The 23,048-nt window shown below is 37.3% G+C and overlaps 1 protein-coding gene across 2 annotated transcripts in view; it reads right to left on the reverse strand.

Moving 5' to 3' along the window:
* The window catches only part of TRAPPC8 (trafficking protein particle complex subunit 8), a 90,486-nt gene extending 68,958 nt beyond the window's left edge, over positions 1–21,528 (reverse strand). The window contains exons 1-5 of one of the 2 annotated variants that reach the window (XM_041744766.1): positions 21,019–21,528; positions 13,274–13,468; positions 5,055–5,144; positions 3,690–3,864; positions 352–505 (exon numbers count right to left, since the gene is read on the reverse strand). In XM_041744766.1, the coding sequence (XP_041600700.1) occupies positions 352–505; positions 3,690–3,864; positions 5,055–5,144; positions 13,274–13,468; positions 21,019–21,175 (771 nt within the window). In that variant the 5' untranslated portion in view covers positions 21,176–21,528. The remainder of the gene's footprint in view (positions 1–351; positions 506–3,689; positions 3,865–5,054; positions 5,145–13,273; positions 13,469–21,018) is intronic. The other variant, XM_041744776.1, reaches the window with a different exon arrangement.
* Positions 21,529–23,048: the final 1,520 nt, after the last annotated feature.

The following is a 23,048-nucleotide window of genomic DNA, read 5'->3' on the forward strand; positions in this document are numbered from 1 at the left end:
TCATAAGGAATTAAATGTACAAGTAAAAAATTCTATTCTCTACATGTCTAGCCAATCTCATTCAATTCTTATGTAATTCACTTTTCCTCTTTTCAGAAAAGATTAATTAACACTGATATTATATACCTGAAAGGAGTATGCATAGGGATCATGTGTTAGTTAAAACAGTGTTTAAAACCACTGAATTAAGAGCTCACATGCCGATGGATCAGAACTAGCCAGATTCCACAAATATTAACAATTCTACCAGTTAAATGAAGACATAAAAAATTCTACTACAGTTATGCCATTATGTCGTAAAACTGAAATACAGCATTTGTGGTTTGCTTCATTGTTGTTTTTTACATATACCTGGTTTTGAATACTATTTTTCTGGAGATACTGACTCCAAGGATCTGGTATCTGTTCATCTGATGCTCGATTAGATGTTCGAGAATTAATTTTAAGTAAATAGCAACCCTGAGTTCCATATTTCTGTTTCATTTCTTCATAAATTGATTCAGCTCTAAAATAAAAAATGGAAACAAAGTTTGTAGTAAATGGAGAGCATACCTTAAGCAATAATAGATAGTAAAATAAATGCAAAAGTAATCCCCCAAAAAGGCAGAACAGAAAATCGGAGATAAGATAGTAAAAAAAAAAAAAAAAACAATTAAAACAAACTGTATTTTTGCTAGCTTGGATATCACCTTAAAGAAGAGTCTCTAAAACGTGCTTCACAGAATAAAACTTTGCAAGACACTCCATTATCCCAAGAAAGGGTTCTGGTGGTCAAACTAGTTGGGAGAACCACAGTAAACAAAGCCAGAAGACCCCTGTTTGCTAATAATGTGCACTGTGAACTTCCAAAGAATGGGTTCAAACTTACAGATCAGAAACTCTTTCAACTATGAGAACCAGGCTTTGGGAAATAAACTTTTGGAAATTCCATCTTAGGGACGCCTGAGTGGCTCAGCGGCTTAGCGCCTGCCTTCGGCCCGGGGCGTGATCCTACAGTCCCCAGATCGAGTCCCACATCGGGCTCCCTGCATGGAGCCTGCCTCTCTTCCTCTCTCTCTCTCTCTCTCTCTCTCTCATGAATAAATAAATAAAATTTTTTTAAAAAAGAAATTCCATCTTAGATAACACACATTTATCAAAAAACATGAGTGTGAAAACAGAAAAGTATAGCACCCCCAAATTTAACAAAACATCTTTCACTGCCACAGTTTACCCTTCCCTTACTTGTCTTCTAAGACAAAGGAAGAAAAGGAGAAAAAGAAGAGTAGCCAAGATATTTATTACATAAAATCCACTTTTCTTCTTGCAAAATTTATAATAGCCGGATCCATGAGTTACATCTGAGATGCAACAAAAAGCATTTTTATTTCCATGCTCTAACTAACTATGCTAGTTGGTGGGTGAAAAGATCATTTCAAGTGATAAGACAGCCTCAGAAGCAAACGGTACATCCTGATGGAAAATGAAATTTTAGTACAGAGAGCTAACCTAATTTAAACAGTATCTTTTTAGTCAATTAGCCATCTAGTGCCAAAAAAAAAAAACAAAAAGATCCAGAAAATCTTATATTCAAATGTAAAATATAGTAGTACACAAGTAACAAACATGACAAACTATTAAATCATATTTACATACAATAAAATTAAGATAAACAGAAGTTATAAACTTGTTCAAACAGCTACAAGCATATATGTATTTATGATTTATGTTTACACACTTAAATACAACAAACTACTCACTTTAACAATGATACTGCTAAACATATAACTAATCTAACACCTAAATTACTTAAATATCCCAGTTACAATTATTCAACCAGAAGACATATACCATATTCAATTGATAGAAACTAATTTTAATAGCCAGTTCAAATTATTTCTACTTACATAGTAAAATTTATCCATGCACTACAGACTGTTTATGATTTCAAAAAAAAAAAAACCCTAAATATTAATTATTCCTAAGAAAAATTTTTTGGTTACAAAGGAAACTTTATGGCGTGACTGCCTGGTTCAGTTGGTAGAGCAAGTGAATCGATCTCAGGGTTGTAAATTCAAGCCCCACCCTGGGTATACAGATTTATTTAAGAAAATAAATTCTTCAGGGGATCCCTGGGTGGCTCAGCGGTTTAGCACCTGCCTTTGGCCCAGGGCATGATCCTGGAGTCCCGGGATCGAGTCCCACATCGGGCTCCCTGCATGGAGCCTGCTTCTCCCTCTGCCTGTCTCTCTGTCTCTCTCCCCCTGCCCCCCCACTCTGTGTCTCTCATGAATAAATAAAATTTTTTTAAAAATTCTTCAAAAAAAATAAATAAAAATAAATAAATAAAAAGAAAGGACATTTATTTAAAAGATAATGGTATGCGCTCAGAACAGGGGCAAGAAATGATTATTTGACTGTATATTCTAAATGGCATTGGGATATCACAAAAACAGTTTGAAACAAAAGGTTGACTCACATCTTTAATCAAAAGTCAAAATAAATTCCAAAACCATAAAAATAAAACATTTCTTGTTATCTTATTTTACAAGACTTACTTTATGTTAAAGATAAGTTAATCATTTGTTCCAAAGATAAAAGGACTATGGCAACTCACTAATAATGAATATTAAAGAGCACATAAGAAAGAAACGTATGGATGTTTTTGAGACTGTGAAAATATCAAGGCTAAAAATATAAAGTGACAAGAGGGTGAAGAGTGAAAAGAGAAATGCCTTTAAAAAACAGTCCAGGGGGATCCCTGGGTGGCACAGCGGTTCGGCGCCTGCCTTTGGCCCAGGGCGCGATCCTGGAGACCCGGGATCGAATCCCACATCAGGCTCCCGGTGCATGGAGCCTGCCTCTCCCTCTGCCTATGTCTCTGCCTCTCTCTCTCTCTCTGTGACTATCATAAATAAATAAATAATAATAAAAAACTTAAAAAAAAAAAACAAAAAAACAAAAAAACAGTCCAGGGGCAGCCCGGGTGGCTCGGCGGTTTGGCGCCGCCTTCAGCCCAGGGCCTGGAGACCCGGTTTCGAGTCCCATGTAGGGCTCCCTGCATCGAGCCTGCTTCTCCCTCTGTCTGTGTCTCTGCCTCTCTCTCTGTCTCTCATGAATAAATAAAAAAAATCTTTGAAAAAAATAAAAATAAAAATAAAAAATAAAAGAAATAAAAAAATAAAAAACAGTCAAGAAGTAAAAAGTAAGAGGAAACCTGGGAAGGAGAAAAAAAATTAGATATAATTTAAAGTAAGAAATGGGGATCCCTGGGTAGCTCAGCGGTTTAGCGCCTGCCATTGGCCCAGGGCGCGATCCTGGAGTCCTGGGATCGAGTCCCGCGTCAGGCTCCCTGCATGGAGCCTGCTTCTCCCTCTGCCTGTGTCTCTGTCTCTCTGTCTCTCTCTGTCTATCATGAATAAATAAATAAATTAAAAAAAATAATAAAGTAAGAAATGACTGCTAAGACCTACAGGTGTAAAATGGCAGGCACTTTTGTACAAAGATTGAAGTAATGGAAATATATATTGAAAGAGAAGTGTGAATAAGCATGTGAAATCTAACATAAAATGACAGTTGTTGAATGTTTTATTAATAAACTTCCACTTTCTTAGATAAAAAAATACATCTAAAATTTAAACAAGCCATGTCCAAACTAATGTTTTATCATTTAACAGGGAAAAACTTAAAATTAAAAAAATAAAGCTTACCTCTGTTCATCTCCTGCACTTACATCATGTAAAAGTACGTAATATTTAAGTGTATTTGGTATAAACCACTTGGGATAAGAATAGTCATTGTTGTGCTGAATTCGATGCTGTTCTTGTGATAACTTTGAAAACTGTTCCACAGGTTCAGCTTCACTAGATGATGCTACCAACATACCTTGTAAACCATATTAAGGTAATTATCACTTAATACTAAATGATAAATATTATCCTATTAAAATAAACTTTTAAGGAGATTTTTTTCAAGCTAAAAAAAAATCTGATTTCATATATTTTGCTGCAAAATCAAAATAATTCCTCCAACATTTCCAAAGAATTCAAGATTTTAAATCTTAAGGGGTTTTTTTGTTAACATTTTTAGGTCATTTACATATATAAGGAAATCCATGAACATAAAAAGACACAATATCAAAATTATACATCAACATACTGAACAACTCTGACGAATCTTACTCCTCTCCATTCCATCTCACTGCAGTTTCATATTTTATCCTACCTCTTAACTTCTCTCTGCAACTTCATTAAGAAAACTAAAAAGCTGGGCAGCCCCGGTGGCTCAGCGGTTTAGTGCTACCTTCAGTCCCAGGATCTAGTCCCACGTCCAGCTCCCTGCATGGAGCCTGCTTCTCCCTCTGCCTGTGTCTCTGCCCCCCCTCTCTGTGTGTGTGTGTCTCACATGAATAAATAAATAAAATCTTTTTTAAAAAAAAAAGCAAACTAAAAAGCCTTAATGGTCAGAAGAGGTTAACAGCTATAAAACAGGTTACTAAAAAAATGGAAAACTAATTTTAAATATGAGCTTTTGCACATGCAATTAATTTTGAGGCAATCAGCAAAAGCAGTTAACACTGACAGTTTACTCTGTAAAATGGCTTAGAAACTTACTAAATGTGGAATACTTGAGCTGGAGAGAAAAAAAAATACGCAAGACCTCAGTATTCTTACTTTGTACAAAAAAATTAATTTATCACAACCAGTCTTGTATCTGGGATGCTATTTAACAAAAACAATAAAAACTTGAAGCATCATCAATTAAAAATAGTTTCTCCATTCTCCATGTCCTCTCAACAATTTTGCCCTCGGGGATCCCTGGGTGGCCCAGCAGTTTAACGCCGACCTTTGGCCATGGGCGTGATCCTGAGGTCCCAGGATCGAGTCCCACATCAGGCTTCCTGCACGGAGTCTGCTTCTCACTCTGCCTGTGTCTCTCTCTCTCTCTCTCTCTCTCTCTCTCTCATGAATAAATAAAATCCTAAAAAAAAAAAAATTTGCCCTCACAGAACTATTTCTGAGATTAATAGCTTCTAAGACATATCATTTTAAGCAAACAGAAAGGTCAAAGGATACATGCTAAATAGTGGTTCAGAAATTCATGATCTGATGCTGGCATCGACTGAAGAAAGGTCTCTCTATAAGACTCAAACCATGGAGTAGTAGCTAAAATGAACAATATATAAAATTGTTAAAATTCCTCAATAAAATCAATTTACAACAGACAATATTTCAAGTCCATACTCCTAAAAGGTGTGAAAAATAACTCTCAGCAGCAAATAAGCATTTTTCACTTGTACTTAAAGATATAAAACAAGCATTTTTCACTTTTTCAAGATTTATTATATACGCCATATATATGTATTTGTAAGAATAAAACTGACTTATTCCCAAACCTATACAATAATCTCGGTACCTACTTATTAATCCTTTAAACATTACTTATAGGAGTAAAAACATTCTAGAACTAAAGTTTTGTGCCTCTGCCACTAATCATGTTGTCACAAGTGGCTCTTCTTCATAAATATCATTTCAAAGCAATGGTTTCTCAACCAAGAGTGATTCTGACCTCTAGGAAACATCTGGAGATACTCTGTTGTTACAACTAGGGTTGGGAACAGATGCTACTGGCTTCTAGGTAAATATATAAGGAACAGTGCAAAACATCCTAAAATGAAAAGAACAAGAGAGCTCTCCACAAAATAAAATGATTTGGTTGAGAATGTCAATAGTGGTAAGGTTGACAACCTCTACTTTATAATTTGATTACTTGAGTATGACAATAACAAAACCTCTTTAAATAAAATTTCAAAGTATACTTACCTTATAATCAAATATAAAGAGGTTTATCTTCACTTTTTAATAAATGTATATAATGTAATACTTAAAATGTCAAACCTCTCTTGCTTGATGCTAAGCATTTTACAACTACTCATTTAAAAAAAACAACTTACTTTAAAGGTTAAGTCATTCGACCGGTCATTTCACAAGGTTTAAGAAAATTATCCATATCAATTTTACTAAAAGACAATCCGAGGCTCCTGGGTGGCTCAGATGGTTGAGCGTGTCTGCCTTCATCTCAGGTCATAATCCCAGGATCCTGGGGTCGAGCCTCACTTTGGGCTCCGAGCTCAACATGTCTGCTTCTCCCTCTGACTCTTCCTATTTGTTCTCTCTCTCTCTCAAGTGAATAAATTAAAAAATCTTTTAAAAAAATAAATAAAAGACACTTCTTTTATTTTTTTAAGATTTTATTTATTTATTCATGAGAGACAGAGAGAGGCAGACACATAGGCATAGGAAGAACCAGGCTCCCTACAGGGATGTAGGTCTCAATCCCAGAACCCTGAGATCACGACCTGAGCTGAAGGCAACACTGAGCCACCCCCAAGTGGCTGGCCCCCATTCCTAGTTATTTATGATGATTATGAAACTTTTCATCTTAATCACTGAAAACAGCAAATACACTTTGTTCACATTATAATACTACATTAATCAAATGGAAAAGGGGGGGGAAAGCCATTCCTCTTACCAAACAGTAATATCTAATCTGGTGTCATATATATATATATATATATACACACACACACACACACATATAAAATTTCAATTCCAACAAATATCTTAAGAGAATAACCCATATACTGTTTAGGAGGGCTATCACTAACCTTTTCATGTTTATTGCTATGAGAAAAAACATTCCCAGAAATATTATAATCTGTAAGAAAAGTGGCAAAAATTGGAAAGGGAGAGGATAGAATGGAAGGGAGGGGAGGGAAGGAAGGGGAAAGGAGAGGGAGTAAAGGGAGAGAAAGAGAAGGGGAGGGGATGAAATGGAAGGGAAAAGGAAGGAAGGGGAAGGAGGAGAAGAAAAAAAAAAACAAAGTATACATATATATATACAATGGTTGAAATAATACTTTCTAAAACTGGTGCAAGAAGATACCAGGTACTTAACTAAGGATATAAAAGACTGAAGGAAAAAATTTAAATATATATATAGTAGAAGTGGGTTTTATCCTTCAGATAGGTCACATTGAGGTTGATATGGTAAGTTTTCTCTTTAGCCACATATTTTCTTGAGGGGCTAATTAAGAAGTCCTCTTTCAGTTCTTCTACATGCCAATAAATCAATAGCATCTTTCCTTTTTTTGCTTTTTCAAATGATACTTTTGCAGAAAATGGGAAAATAATAGAAATTTTTGTTAACAAAAGACTTCTTTAACAGTGACAATTCTCTCCCCTTAAAAAATTATCTTGGACTTATTTTGGTTTGGTTTGTTTTTCTTGGACTTTTGAAATGAAATCACCATTTTGCTCAAACTCCTTTTCCATCTCCACATGTTTAGTTTGAAATTGAAATAGCAACCATGTTATCCTACCAGGTAAAGTTTTTCTATGCAGAATGTACTTTGTCTTGGTAAGGAAGGGTAAAGAAGGAAGCTAAGAGCTAAAAAACAATGTTCCATCCTCCATCCACACTCACAAAATGCAGCTTTTTCTCTGTCTCTTCTTTCTTCCCTTCTTAGTGCCAGTAATTTGAGACACAATTATTTATTAGTGTGGCCAATACGCATCTAACGTTTGTTATAAAACTAAAGACCTAAAGCAACTCTGATCCTTGTCATATTAAAACCAGAAATACTTAGTAACCCTGTATCTGTAAGAGAAAAAGACTGGATGATCCTAAATAAAAACATATAAACATTGTCTGTAGGTTACATTTTTTTCCCTTCCTAATCATTCATAGAAGCTGAAATTGCCAGCAAAATCACTATTCAGACTAAACAAAAAGCACCAATATTAACAAATTCCAAATAACATTGGTATTTATGACTATGTAACTTTAAACTGTCCAGGATATACTAAACATATTTTCATAATGAAAACATTCAAAAGAAAGGAATGAAATAATTAAAAGCTATATAATTACTTAATTCAATAAAGTACAGACTCAAGGTCAAAAATATTTGACACCAAACACTAAGGTTATCAGAAAACATGGCTTAATTCAGAGGATCTTAGAACAGGAAAGCTATAACAAACTAAAACTGGAACTATTATGCAAAATTTATTAACATTTTTCAAATCATTAAAAAACTTAATACAAATAATTAAGAAATACTAACTTCTATTTCAACAACATGCTTAAGAACTATTTTTGAAGAGACTATTTCCATTCAAGTCTTTTGAGAAAAATCAGCAATAATCAAAATATTCTGAACAGATGTTTATTTATGCCCAATTTTTAATTTTAAATTTCTCTGGCATCACAGTGGAAGATTTTTTTTTTTAAGTAAATTGTCCTCTTTTAAACTATACTCCTTTTAACCCTCAGTCTATCAAAAAAAAAAAAAATACTCATTGTCATTTACCATATGAATCTAATTGATCCTTGATATTTTGTTGTCTTTTTAATTTATTTACAAAATTATAAAGGTACAATAAAAAAAAATTATTAGAAATTTTAGTAAGAGTTTAAACATAGCAAATTCAAATTTGTATTCCCAGTTTTCCTCATTTTAAAGACACACATGCCTCAATTAGGCAATATCCTTTGAATACAACTAACTGTTCAATGGTCATTCATTAACCTGGAACACATCCATCCTGTAAACACTGATTCCAGATTCAAATAAATCTGTAAGTTCTAGTTTTATCATTACTTCTATTCCTTCTTGTACTTGCATAGTCTCGGAAACTTTGATGGTTCATAATTTTGCTGAAGAGAAAAAGGTCATTTTATTTGCTCCATCACTACAAAACACCTTCATTTTCAGACTTTTAAATAACAAACAGAATGATCAATAAACCCAATGAATTTTTCACCTCTACGTCATCTAATCCCTTATACTCCCCTGCGTACACACACATCTACTTGCCTACCTGCCTTTAACATCTGTCCACGTTCAAACTGTATCAAGTAAATTTTGTCATACAAACATCATTTAGTATGAAAGAATACTGTCCCATGTCCTTTAACAAAAGAAAATAGTCAGGATCGCAGGGTGGCGGCTCAGCGGTTAAGCGTCTGCCTTTGGCTTAGGGCGCAATCCTGGAGTCCGAGGATCGAGTACCACATCAGGCTTCCTGTATGAAGCCTGTTTCTCCCTCTGCCTACGTCTCTGCCTCTCTTTCTCTCTGTCTCTCTCATGAATAAATAAATAAAAATCTTAAAAAAAAAAAAAAAAAAGATGGGGCGCCTGGGTGGCTCAGTGGTTAAGCTTCTGCCTTTGGTGATCCTGGAATCCCAGGATGGTGATCCTGGAATCCCGGGATCAAGTCCCACATCAGGCTCCCTGCGAGAAGCCTGCTTCTCCTTCTGCCTATGTCTCTGCCTCTCTCTCTCTCTCTCTGTGTCTCTCATGAATAAATATTTTTTAAAAAATAAAAAATAAATTAAAAAAAAAGAGAATGGTCTAGGTTCTTGTCTCAAAATACTGTTGTCTTTTTTTATACCTTCTTAAAAGAAAATTCAATATTTTGGGCAATGGGAAATTAAAAACTAAAGGATGATAAAATAACAATGACTTATTTCACTACTGCAACATCCTTCTACACAATGTCACCATTCTTCTACTTTCTTGTAGCTTGGCATAATTGATAAATAATTACTAAGATGATGAAAAATAGCAAAATATTCAAGATAGCAGAAAAACTAGAACTATAAGTTCCTACCTTGTACTAGCCATTTTTTAAGTTAATTGTCACCCTTTTAAAGTGTTCTTTATGCTTTTTTGTTCACAACTGAAAACTTAAAGGAAAATAATAAAGAATAAATAGGGGCACCTAGGTGACTCAGTAAGTTAAGCATCAGCCTTCAGTTCAGGTCATGATCCTGATGGGACCTTGGGACAGAGCTCTGCTTTGGGCTCCCTACTCCCTACTCACCAGGGAGCCTGCTTCTCCCTCTCCCCCTGCCTCTGCCTCAGGCTGCAGCTCTCCCTGCTCCTGCTCTCAGGAGAGTGCATGTGCATGGCTGCGCACGCACTCTCTCAAAAAAATAAATAAAATCTTAAGAAAGAAGAAAGGATAAACAAGCCTCTAAAATACTGTTTATATACAGGACTACACTCTATCATGATATTTTAGAGTAGGAGCAATTAATACAAATCAGAAAAAGCATACTATACAATGAAAGGGAGAAAAAGCATGTTCTTATTTTCTAAAAGATACCCCAAAATCATACTATTCAAAGAAAATAATGCCTGGTTTTAGCAGATAATGCTATAAATCAAGAGTAAACACAACAGATAATAGGATAGATAACAAAAGTTGAGCAAGCAATAACAGACCACCTCAGTTTTTAAAAAATTAGACGTCATTGGGATGAATATAAGGCAGCAACAGCTGAGAAGAAAAAGATAGTATGTAAGGAGTAGAATGAAAACAATGTGCAAAACTGAGACTACTACAGTAAATACCTGTATATAAAGAGAATTCTTTCAATTCCATCAATGCGTCTTTCCTTTTTTTATTAAAAAAAAATATTTTATTTATTTATTCATGAGAGAGAGGTAGAGACATAGGCAGAGGTAGAAGCAGGCTCCCTGTGATGAGCCCAATGCTGGACTCCATTCAGGAACACCTGGATCATACCAAGCCAGGCAGACACTGAGCCACCCAAGCATCCCCAATGTGTCTAATTATCATACCAAGGAACACTAGCTTTAATGGACCAATGTGATGAAGAAACATGGCACTGTTAAGTGAGATTTATGAGGTAAATACCTAATACGTATTTCTTAAACAGAATGGGTAAAAACTATGCTGACTCACATTAATGATAAATCTTAGAAGTGTATTTCTAGACATAGAGAATTATTATCTTTAAAAATGGATAAAATCACTCTTAAATCTCCTTATGATTCCTGAATTTTACTAAATGAATTTTTATTAATAGAATGGGATTTCATAAAATGAATTATTTGCACTTAAATTCAAGTCCCATGTTGGGCCTAGAGCTTACTTTGAAGAAAAAAAAAAAAAGGCAATTACCAAGTCCAAAAAAAAAAAATGATGTATGAAAACAAACTGAGCCCAATATATGCCTCTGCAGTGAAGAAGAAAATAATCTTCAATTTAGAATCTTAATATTGTCAAGTGAATATCAACCAAAATATGAAAACTATATTAGGAAGATGGGGAAAGGAGAAGTAGGAATGATTAATCTAAATCTTCATCAATTATAATGAGAAATAAGTAAAATTTAAAATTGTTTAAGCCATAGATAGCCATATAGAAATATGACTTAAAAACACTAAACAAAAAAACAAAACAAAACAAAACAAAAAACACTAAACACAGGGACACTTGGGTGGCTCAGTTGGTTAAGTGTCTAACTTTTGATTTGGGCTCAAGTCATGATCTCAGGGTTGTATTCGAGCCCTGCACTGAGCCCCACACTGGTCTCCTTGCTGAGTGTGGAATCTGCTTAAGATTCTCTCTCTCTCTCCCCCTCTCCCCCTTTGCCCCTTCCTCTGCTCTCACACACTCTCTAAAATAAATAATCTTAAAAAACACACACACACACACACACACACACACACACACACACACTAAATACCAGAGGAACCCATGAAAATAACTGGAAGGGCAGAGACACATAGGAAACACATCATTTTGTTTTTTCCTTGTAAGTCTTCAGTATTTTATCTATGTACACATATCATTTGGATAAACTTTTTAAAAGTAAAAGGTATTGTAAGCTTTAGAGGTTAGGAAGAATAAAAAAGGTATTTTTTGTTTTTAAACATGATAGTTAACCACACTCTGTGCCCCCTTAGCACTCTGGCATTATCAGATATGCCACATCCCTGTTAGAATGTATTGTGATTATAAGGTATTATAAATTAGAATATATCATGATTACTGACTTACATGTTTATCTCCCCACCAGATTATAAACTCATATGTCTTCTTTATCTCTCTTATTGTGATACAAGGCATATAGTAGGAAATCAGTAAATATTTGTTGCATGAACAACAAAAGTGTTAAAGACCCTATGAAACAGAATTACAGGATTAAAGTTCTAGGAAAGGTCTTAACAAAGAATCTAAATAAATTCTCTTGTTATCAAAAAAAATGAAACCAAGTCTGAATAAGTGACTTATTCAAGTTATCCAATTAACTAATGACTATGGTACTATAAAAACTTGGACAATCTGGCATATATTGTCCTTCACATGTCAACATGAATTTCCCACTGATGACAGGGAAACCATAGTTCAAATTCCAATACTTACTCCCAGAAATATCCCAATTTTATGTGTTAAAACATATTAGGCCAGGAATTGCTCAAAATATGTAACCTGAAATTCAGATTCTTTTAATGCATTAAAGATAACCATCATATTCTAAACTTAAAATAATGCAATTAATTTCTGTGGCAATTAAAATAACATAGAATAACACAGGAAGATATCTAAACAAAATAGTTCTACAAACATTTCTAACTACACAAGTGCAATCAACTAACTTTGTGACCTAAGATATACCACTTAAACTCTCTGAATGTTTAAGAAAATCTTTAAATATGCAATTAGGTGTTAAAATAGATTATAAATTATGCCAACCTAAAAAAATTATTTTATTAGGTTGCTGAAATATCCTGATTAGATGATGTACTTTTTAATCTTTGCCCTCTAAAAGTCTATTCCATGTTTCTAGTAAGTCTTTTTCATACTAGAAGAGTCACATCAAACACTATTCATTTTACATATTAATATATTTCACCTACCAATCTAATTAAGAAAACATTTACCATTGAAATCAGATTAATAAGCACTTAAAAAAGATGAAATATTTACTCATAAAAACTTCTTCAACTTCACACTAAGCAGGATAAAAAATAAAATAAACTTAATGCTTTTTATTTTAGTTACTTATGTCACAAAAGAATATGTTGGTTTTGTCTTTCATTCAAGAAATATTTATAAAAAAAAAAAAAAAAAGAAATATTTATTATGCCTATGTTTTAGACATTAAGTACTACAAAGAAAAGAAAGAGCAAAAGTTTGTGCCCTCGTGGAACCTTCTATTAACTTTACAATTAAAACTATATAAGCATCTTATTATAAAAAAAATAAAATAAAATCATGTAATTCATAGTTGGCTGCCTACTTGACCGTAACCTCTGTAAAAGCAAGGACTATTCTTTTCCAAAACTATATGCCCAACCTCTAGCACCCAGTAGGCATTTAAGTGTTTGCTGAATGATTTCCAAGATACAGAACTGCTTTTTCTAACAGAAGAACACTTGACTTAAATAATAGTAATAAAACTTACTACATACCACTGATGTTGAGGTCATAATCTCCTGCTGTAATCACATTAGCTACTAATCCTTCTGCAGGCTGACTGCCAGAAACAACATCATTCAAAAGCTTCCGAATGGCTCCAGGCTGAGGTGGTTGGGTGATAATGTTGCTTACTGCTATCTTCAGATTTTTGATTACATGAAGCTGATTATTAGGATCTCTCATATGAACTTTAAAAAAAAAAAAAAAAGGAAAAAGGCTTGAAATTCTACAGAATGCACAACCACTCAAATATTACAACAATAAACAATTGGGTTAATACTTCACAAAAAAGAATGCTCCAATCAGAAACCAGAAATTCCAAATGGAAGTCTTCCAGAAATACAACCAACTTAGAATATTTCCTTATATACCAAAACGGCTAGCTAGATAGTCTAACCTCCCACAATGCTACTGTTCACAACTTTCCTATCTGTAGGTCCTTTCCTTTCCCCTATGTTTGGAGTTGTCAGGGACCAATAACTATCCATACCAAATCCCTATTCTCCCCTCCCCCTCAGGCCAGTTCAGGGCAATGTGACCTGTGAGATCTGTGGTATCAACGCTGAACAGTAAGGGGAAGAAAGGGGAATTAAGTGCTGTGCATGGGCCTCCTCTGCTTCTCTTAATGTACTGCCTGCATTCTTAGCCCTACACTACCATCAAAAAAATAGTGCCCACCCTGGTGCAGGAGGATGATAAGTGGGGAGGTTGTGTATGCCCTGGAACATGAGGTATAATGAAAACTGTATTCTCTGCTCAATTTCCCCATGAACCTAAAACTACTCTAAAAAACTAAAATCTACTTAAAAATAAAAAATAAAAAAGCTCAGATCCCTTCTACAACCTCAATACCTCCTGACTCCACCCTGCCTTGCCTCAGCCTATGTAGGATTTTTAACTAGTGGTTCAAAACTTCTCCCTGAAGAATTGGTCTGCAGGACACCATATCAAGAAGACAGTGTCCACAGTGCACAGTAGGAAATGTGAGTATATTTTCACGTAAATATAATTGGACAAGATATTAGTTTTTATAACAGTATTAAAAGCAGTCCGTTATATTAAGGACTCAACTTTTAGAGTTAAATTTTACTTTAAATCATAACCCACCATATGGTACCTGGGTCATTCTAAACAACTTTTTAACTTATCTATGCTTCAATTTCCTCATCTCTAGCATGTAAGTCATGTCTCCTTCATAGGGCTATTTATTTTTTTAAGACTTTAGATGAGCTATTGTTAGATGAGACAGTAAGTGTAAAAGCACTGAGTACCACACCTGCCACATACATAATTATACAGTTAGGCACTCAAGAACTCATGACAGTGGCAGGTATCACGTACAAATGAGGAAATTTTGGAAAATTGGCTCTGGGTACCTACCCATAAAAAATTGACACTTTTTTCTCAGGAGAGAATCTTTATATCAAGCTTTTAAGTTCAGGCCTGTTTATATTTTAATTAGTTACATCAAACATCTTCCTAAATTTCTTAGATGTCTTCTCTGTTGACGTCTAAATTTTTAACAAACATAAGACAATAATCTTTTAAAAATAGTACATATAAAAAAATATATAGTACATATAGTATAAATATGTGCACTTGTGTTGTAAGAATACATGTATAGCAACTATACATGCAAATTCCATTACAGTGATTGTCCAAGATGAAAGATGGAAGAAATGTGGGGAAGGGGACTTCAATTGTTTAATGTTTGATTTTTTTTTTTTTTTTTTAATATTCATGAAAGAGACAGAGAGAAAGGCAAAGACACAGGCAGAGGGAGAAGTAGGCTCCCCACAGGGATCCTGATGCAGGATTCAATCCCAGGACTCCCGGATCACGACCTGAGTCGAAGGCAAACGCTCAACCATTGAGCCACCCAGGTGCCCTGATTCTTTTTTTTAAAGGAAAGGAAAAAATACAATGTAAATAGGACAAGAAGATTAGTTGGTTCTGTGTAGTGAGGAACTGGATATTAAGAAATTGTCTTCCCTGAATTGTTTTTCTAATTTAAATAAACACACACAAGCCTCTTCCCCTAATTAAACGTCTCAGCTCCTCTAGCTATGAAATAGAGAAAATGAAAATACTATGTTACATTTCTGATATTTTAAGAACATATTGTACAAATATTCTCCCTAAACTTGGTCCATAATTGTCAAATAACATAAGTAGTCATGTGTATTAAATGTCTCTCAAAATTTTAAATAGGCTAATTATCTTTTGGTATTCCCTAAGAGTTAACACACACAAAAAAGACATTTTACGGGTGCCTAGCTGGCTCAGTCCACAAAGCATATGACTTTTGGTCTGGGGTGGGGGCGGAAATGTGAGTTCAAGCCGCATGTTGAGGGTAAAGTTTACTTGAAAAAAAAAAAAGACATTCTAGCTTTGCCCTATGTTCAGAGTGAGTTTATCATTTATTAGGTAATCCTAATAAATCTGGAAATGAATTAACAGATGTGGCAGCCAGCTTCTGAAATCGTCCCCCAATGATCCCATTTTTTGTGTTACACTCTTGTGTAATCCCTTCCCACATCCTAGAATTGGTATATGTGACCAATAGAACACAGCAAAAGCAAGGGTCTAGGGGTGCCTGGGTGGCTCAGTCTGTTAAGTGTCTGCTTTCGGCTCAGGTCATGATCCCAGAGTCCTGAGACCGAGCCCCACATCGGGCTCCTTGTTCAGTGTGGAGCCTGATTCACCCTCTCTCTCTGCTTGCTGTTCCCCTCACTTGTGCATATGCGTGCTCTCTGTCAAATAAAATCTTAAAAAAAAAAAAAAAGGCAAGGGTATATTACTTCTGAAAAACATTATGAGTACAGCTCTTATCTTGGGTTCTTTCATCACTCCCTCTGAGTCAATCTAACTGTTGTACCATGGGGATACTCAGAGAGCCTGTGGAGAGGCCTACATGGCACAGAACAGAGATCTCAGGACAACATCTACTGTGGAAATGGGACCTGCCAACAATCACAACTGAGCTTGGAAGCAGATCCTCCAGCCCTTGATGACTATACTATAGTCTCCTGACAGCTCCACTGCACCTCAAGAGAGATCCTGGGCTAGAACCACCCAGCTAAGCCAGATTCCTGAGAAACTGAGATATAATAAATGCTTTTTTTCCCCCAAGGTACTAAATTTTTGAATAATTTGTTATGCAACAATAGATAAGTAAAGCATGGGAATATCACAAAATTAACCTAATAAAGAGAAGATAAAAGCTAAGAATGATTAAGAGAAATGCTCTTTAAAAAGCACACACAAAAAAATTCAAAAGCTTGGCTTCATTAAGAATAAAGAGTACACCACAAAAACTAACTTTATCACATAACATCTCAATTTCAAAATGAAATTCAGCTGTCACTGTCTTATCTTTATAGGTTACCAAAGAATTTCTTGAATACTGTATTATGAAGTAACATCCTACTATGTACAGTTCCATGGAATACTCTTTTCTCAAGCTAGTTAAGAGTTGTTTCAGAAAAATCAATTCCAGGTTCAAATAAATTTGAGAAATATATGATTAAGGTTTTTTTTTAAGATTTTATTTATTTATTCATGAGAGACACAGAGAGAGAGAGAGAGAGAGGCAGAGACCCAGGCAGAGGGAGAAGCAGGCTCCATGCAGGAAGCCTGATGTGAGAATTGATCCCTGGACCCCGGGATCACATCCTGAGCCAAAGGCAGACAGAAGCTCAACTGATGAGCCACCCAGGTGCCCCTAGATTAAGTTTTTAAAAGGTCTCTTTATACAGGTCTTCCCAGAGCCTTTAATGTGCTAAACAACACTGTAATTCTAACACATCTATTTGAAGCAAACATATCTGATCACACATCAGGTATTCTTTGAATATATATTTAAAAATGAAATAATATCTTTTATGTTTTTACCCAGCATGAGAAACTTTAATGTATAAATCAAACCTCAACTGCTGGAAAAAAGTCATAACTTGTACAAAAATGACACAAGCATGTTATCTAAAGTTTGAAGGCTTGACTTGAATTTATCCAAAGTTTGGTACTTGCAAAACTTGCAGGCTAATTACCTGGTTACATTACCACAGTAGTTAAGACTTAAAGAATGAAATTTTTTTTGATGAAGTACTTCCAACCTTTTAAAAGAAACTTAAGAAAACTAGACGCAGGGATGCCTTGGGGTTGCTCAGTGGTTGAGCTCTGCCTTCAGCTCAGGGTGTGATCCTGGAGTTCCAGGATTGAGTCCTTAATTGGGCTCCCTGTATGGAGTCTGCTTCTCCCTCTGCCTGTGTGTCTCTGCCGCACGCGCGCTCGTGCGCGCTCTCTCTCTCTCATGAGTAAATAAAATCAAGAAAGAAAGAAAAAGAAAGAAAGAAAGAAAGAAAGAAAGAAAGAAAGAAAGAAAGAAAACTAGATGCAGTAAGTACCCTTCAAAAGTCCTTCAGAAAATATTCAAGATTTATATAAAAATTACATTCTATTCTTTTTAAACCCTTAAATAAGTTTAATCCATTTAAAAATAATAATATATACCTTTTGAAAGTAAAAGTTTTGAAGTTTTGAAGTTTTTACTTTCAAAGTTGGTGTTTAAGTGAAATTATTTAAGTCTTATAAATGTCTAAATGATGCACTGAAACCCTGTTTAGAATTACTGAAGAACTATCACTATGAGAGCAAAAACAGTGAGGTTTGATTAAGTAATTATGTGACCACTACTCTCCGTAATAGATGGCCAGTGGAAATTTCTCAAGCAGTATTAAGATTACAAACTTTGTGTTGAAATGATAAATATATGTTAAGTTTCAAACATATATCTAGCATAATGATGAGAAGAATATATATAATCACCATTATTTAATAAAAAGCAGTACTTGTTGAATTTTAAAAAATATATCCAAGGAATCTAGAATGGCTCTCCACTGCCTAATACGTAAGTTTAAACTCTATTTTTAAAGTCCTATATATGCATGGTATTCAAATTTGTTTTATCAACCCTCCCTCAGTACAGCTTTAAACCATCAGTTTTCCTACTGAAACCTTAAAAAAAAAAAAAAAAGTCCCCTGGAAATATTCAACAGTTTTGATCTCAAATACTCATAGGCCACTAAAGGAGTCCTATCACTTTTTTTAACATTCCTTTCTCCTCCTAAGGAAATTTTAGCTGTTTTGGTTAGTTGTATTCTTAAAGTATGCGTTTGAAGTTATATTCTCATGCCTCATTGCCTAAAGATAAGCAGCTAAGAGGAATCCTCACACTTGAAACAAAAAAAGTAGCATTTTCTACATGGCAAAGAACCCCAAAATTTACTGACCAGCAAAAAATTGAACACAGGCAAATTAAGTCCTTTTCACTGAATTTCTAATGCCACCGCCAAAGTCTATACCCTAAACATCTTAAACTTTGAAATGGTTATCAACTCCTACTTACCCTTATAGACCACATAATTCTAATCTCCCTAATTTAATGCCCTTGTTCAAGAATCTATGAGTGCCTTATACTTAACCATTAGATAAGAAATCCAAAATTCCTTTCCTAGAATTCAAGACCCTTCCTTATCTAGGCATCTTCCCTTATTATCCTGTACTCTGATAGGGATAATTTCCTCACTGTTCCCCAACCACTCAGTCATAACATACCTTTTGGCTATGCCATTCTAACCTCACTCCCCTCGTCAACAGGAAATGCTGGCACTCTTTCTCTCCACCAACTCTCTACTTAACCTTGGAATTATATTCCTTCCCTTAACCTTTTGCCTTTTACAGAATGAAATCAGAATATTGAAGTGAGCTCCTATTCACTGCTCTATTCAATACCAGCCAGATGTAGCTATTGGGCAACATAAATCGTCTAAATGTCTAGATGCACACCAAAGTTCAAAGACGTGGCAATAGAAAAAGAATGTAAAATACTAAGATGTTTTATATTGTTGATATGTTGAAATGTAACATTTTGGAAATATTAAAACTAATTTCACTGGGTTTTTTAACTTTGTTTTATAATGTGACTACTAAATAATTTAAAATTATATATATGACTCACATATTTCTACTGGACAGCACTGCTCTCTAGTATGAATAAACAATCCTATTGCCAGGAGAGGAGTTAAGGACACCTTGAGTCACACTGCCTGTTTTTAAATCTTTCTCACACGAAATACTGTGGACAAAAAAAAAAAAAAAAATACTGTGGACAAGTTAACATCTCTATGCTCAACGTCCTCAAATTTTAAAGTGGTGATAACAGTTATCTACCCCATAGGATTCAATGAGAACTAAGAGAAAAGCTAAATACAGCAGGTATCGGATATTAGCATTATTATTCTTTATTAACAAAGCAGGAAAGGGCATACACATCAGGGTCAAACAGATTCTCACTTTTTAAAGAATTTAAGAATATAGGGTACTTTGTTCTTGTTGATTTAGTAGAACACAAAGAGTACAAGCTGAAGAAATCCAAGAGTTCCTAAACTTTGTTATTTTTTTTTTTTTTGGAGAGTTCCCACCCTCCTTTAAATAATAAAGTGAACTTATGGAGCTATTCTCTCAAAGAATACACACCCGTGGCATGTAAATACATAAACTCATGCCACAGCGCTTTTTGTGGAGAAATCATCATAATCAAATAAACATCACAACGGTTGGCTTGACGCAGTCTGGTTACAGAACCCTTCGCTTTACACACACCTTAACAAAAGAACCTAACCTATACTTTGCTATGCTGTTTACAAAGGCAGATACACTGGTTAAATACTCAGTAGTTTTATTATGCTTATTTTTCCCTAATAAAGAATCTAAAGGTGGAGAAAACAGGTAGCTCTTAAATAAAAGACTCATTTCTCCCGCTGGCTAAACTTTTATCTGAAAAACTAAATTTCCAAGGCTTTACTATTCCTATAAATCTATTCAACTCCAACTATCTAGATTAATTACAATATGTCCTTACTTCCTCGTCCCTCGGGCAAAAGGCCATTACAAAGTATTACTTTTCTAACTTTTTTTCGGGAGAGGTTACACATTATATATTTATGAAAATGTTCACATTTTCGGGCAGCCTGGGTGGCTCAGCGGTTTGGCGCTGCCTTCAGCCCAGGGTGTGATCCTGGAGACCAGGGATCGAGTCCCACGTCGGGCTCCCTGCATGGAGCCTGCTTCTCCCTCTGCCTCTCTGTGTGTGTTTCTCATGAACAAATAAATAAAATCTTTAAAAAAAAAAAAAAGAAAATGTTCACATTTTCAAAGAAAAAAGAAACAAAACAAAACAACAGAAGATTAGGAAGAGGCCCCGTTACCAGAAGAATGTAATATTCAAGAGAACTTTGGAAGTCCAGTTTTAACACCCAGAGAGAGATGATCGGTCTTCTCCAGGAAGACCTCATCGGTCTAAGAGGCAGCATCTTCCTACCCTTCCCTGCCCTAGCAACTTAACTTCCTAATTCCCTCCCTGTGGCCGCTGAAACCGTCTCAACGCGCTTCTCAGGGGTCATGGTTTTCTTGACACTAATTACCCAGCAGCCCGGCTCGTCCGGGTCAGCAGGAAAGCGCCTAGGGAACCTGGAGGTTAGGACCGCGCTGTCTTGACAACCTCCCTCGTGGCCCCTCCCCCAGCCGCCGCGGGGGACGCCGCGCGGCCCCAGCCCCGGACGCCACTCGACGGGCTCCGAGGTGTAAACATCGCCCTCCTCTTCCCGGCCCGCTCCCAACTTCCTTCTCCCGGCCCGGCTTTCACGGAGCACAGCGAAAAAGGGAGGAGACCACATACCCTCCGAAGTGAGGCGAGAGAAGGGCTTAAGCAACTCCGCGAAGCTAAGGTGATTGAGACGAGTGAGCCGCTCGGCTTCGTCGCTGCACAGAGCGGCGACACAGGGGACGAAGGAGTCCGGGATGAGCTCCTGCACCGATTGTACACACTGGGCCATCGCCGCGGCCCGAGCGGCGGCGGCGCCCCCCCTCCGGCCCACTGTCTGAGGCCGATCCTGCCGCTGCAGCAGCTCCTGCCGCCGCCCGCCGGCCTAGCCCGGCCGGGCGGGGCTCCGCACTGAAGCCTGGAGACCAATGGAAGGAACAGACGCCGCTGCCTCGGCTCCCGGGCACACGCCACCGACCCCTCCCCGGCACCGCCGCTCCTCAGGGCTCGCCCCGGCGTCTTCGCATTCCACCTGGATAGGTGGAGCCGCCGACAAACGCCACTTAGTCTTCCCGACGGCAAAACCTTGGTCACTGCCCGGCCGGAACCGCCATGTTGAGGCCGAACCCTGACCCACCGGCAGTACCCGTCCCGGCAGGCCCCGCGCTCGCCCCTCACGTGACGGTATTAGAGGAGGAGATGGGGCGGGGGAGGGGAGCCGAGGAGAGGGAAGTGAAGAGCTACGGAGGCCGGTTGGGAGGCCGGCGCCGGAAATGGTGCGATGGGTGGGCCTCTGCCGGGTGGGGCGGGGCTACAAGCGCGGTGGGCGGGGCCGAGCGGGAGACGCGCGACTTTAGGCCTGGTTCTCACGCCCGCCATTGGCAAAGCCGAGAGAGGTGCCAGGGGCACGCGTGCGGGTCGGCGTTCGGGATCCGCGACGTCACAGTGGGCGGGGCCTGTTTGCCCCCCTGCCCCCCCAGGCTCTCCCTAGAAACCGGCAGGTCCTGTGGTTGTTGGCGCTCCGGGTAGAGCAGCAAAGGATACCTGCTCGGGGAAGAGTGGTTCCCGTGGCGCCGGCCTGAACAGACCTGGTATCACTTAAATACGCTTTTAGAAATGCTCTACCACGGGGCGCCTGCGTGGCTCAGCCGTTGGGCGTCTGCCTTTGGCTCAGGTCGTGATCCCAGCGTCCTGGGATCGAGTCCCGCATCGGGCTTCCCACGGGGAGCCTGCTTCTCCCTCCGCCTATGTCTCTACCTCTCTTGTTGTGTCTCTCGCGAGTAAATTTTAAAAACAACAGAAACGGACTACTGCGATCGTGGAGTCAACCAGCGAGCAGAAGTGTGCTCCCGTGGGTGCTGCAATTTACACCAGTGTGAGGGAGGACTCTTGAGCTCCTGCGTCTTTGTTGGTCGCAGGCTGAGTTTGCTTGCGAATACCTGAGTCTCCCCTGCAGCCGCATCCGTGTTTTCACGGTGCTAGGAGGTTTCCTTCGCAACGATGGAGGTGTGGGGAGCCAGTAATTCCTTACCAAACGGGAGTCCTAAACTGGCTGCCTCTCTTAGCTTCCTTTTTCTAGCTTGTTCCTTTACATAAGTAGAAGTGAATGAAAGGGATTCTATTCCCGTGTCACGGAATTGGCTTGGATTCCTTCTGAATTATTTGCCAGAAATAGAAAGCAAGGAGAAGTACAACGCCACGTCGTGGTTTTATGCTACCTTGACTTAATAAAGGAGGCTTCCCCAACACCAGTATCTCGAATCTGTCGGATTGTTTGGCACCTTGAGGTTTTTACTGTGGTAAGGATATGACAGGCAAGAGGTATGCCTTCCTCCTGTAAATTGAGAGGTGGGAGGAAGGAAAGTATAAAAGGATATCGTGACAGCTTAGCCACAAATCAGTTTAGAAAAGATAACGTGCAAGTTGAGGATCTGGAAATTCACCCCCTTAAAAGTATTGGTGCCTGAGCACCTCTTGGAAATCCCTCGTGTATCCGTGTATCCGCAGACGTAGACGTTCCCTTTTGAATACCTTGAATCTCAATCCCTTTAGGTGAGAATCCCATACAAATATGACTCAAGTTATAACATATTTTGGCTCAAAATAAGAATTAAAAAGGCAACATTTTTACACCAGAGTTAAAACTAGTTGTATTAGCCCCTCTG

The sequence above is a fragment of the Vulpes lagopus genome, chromosome 1 (genome assembly GCF_018345385.1).
Source record: "Vulpes lagopus strain Blue_001 chromosome 1, ASM1834538v1, whole genome shotgun sequence".
Lineage (NCBI taxonomy): Eukaryota > Metazoa > Chordata > Mammalia > Carnivora > Canidae > Vulpes > Vulpes lagopus.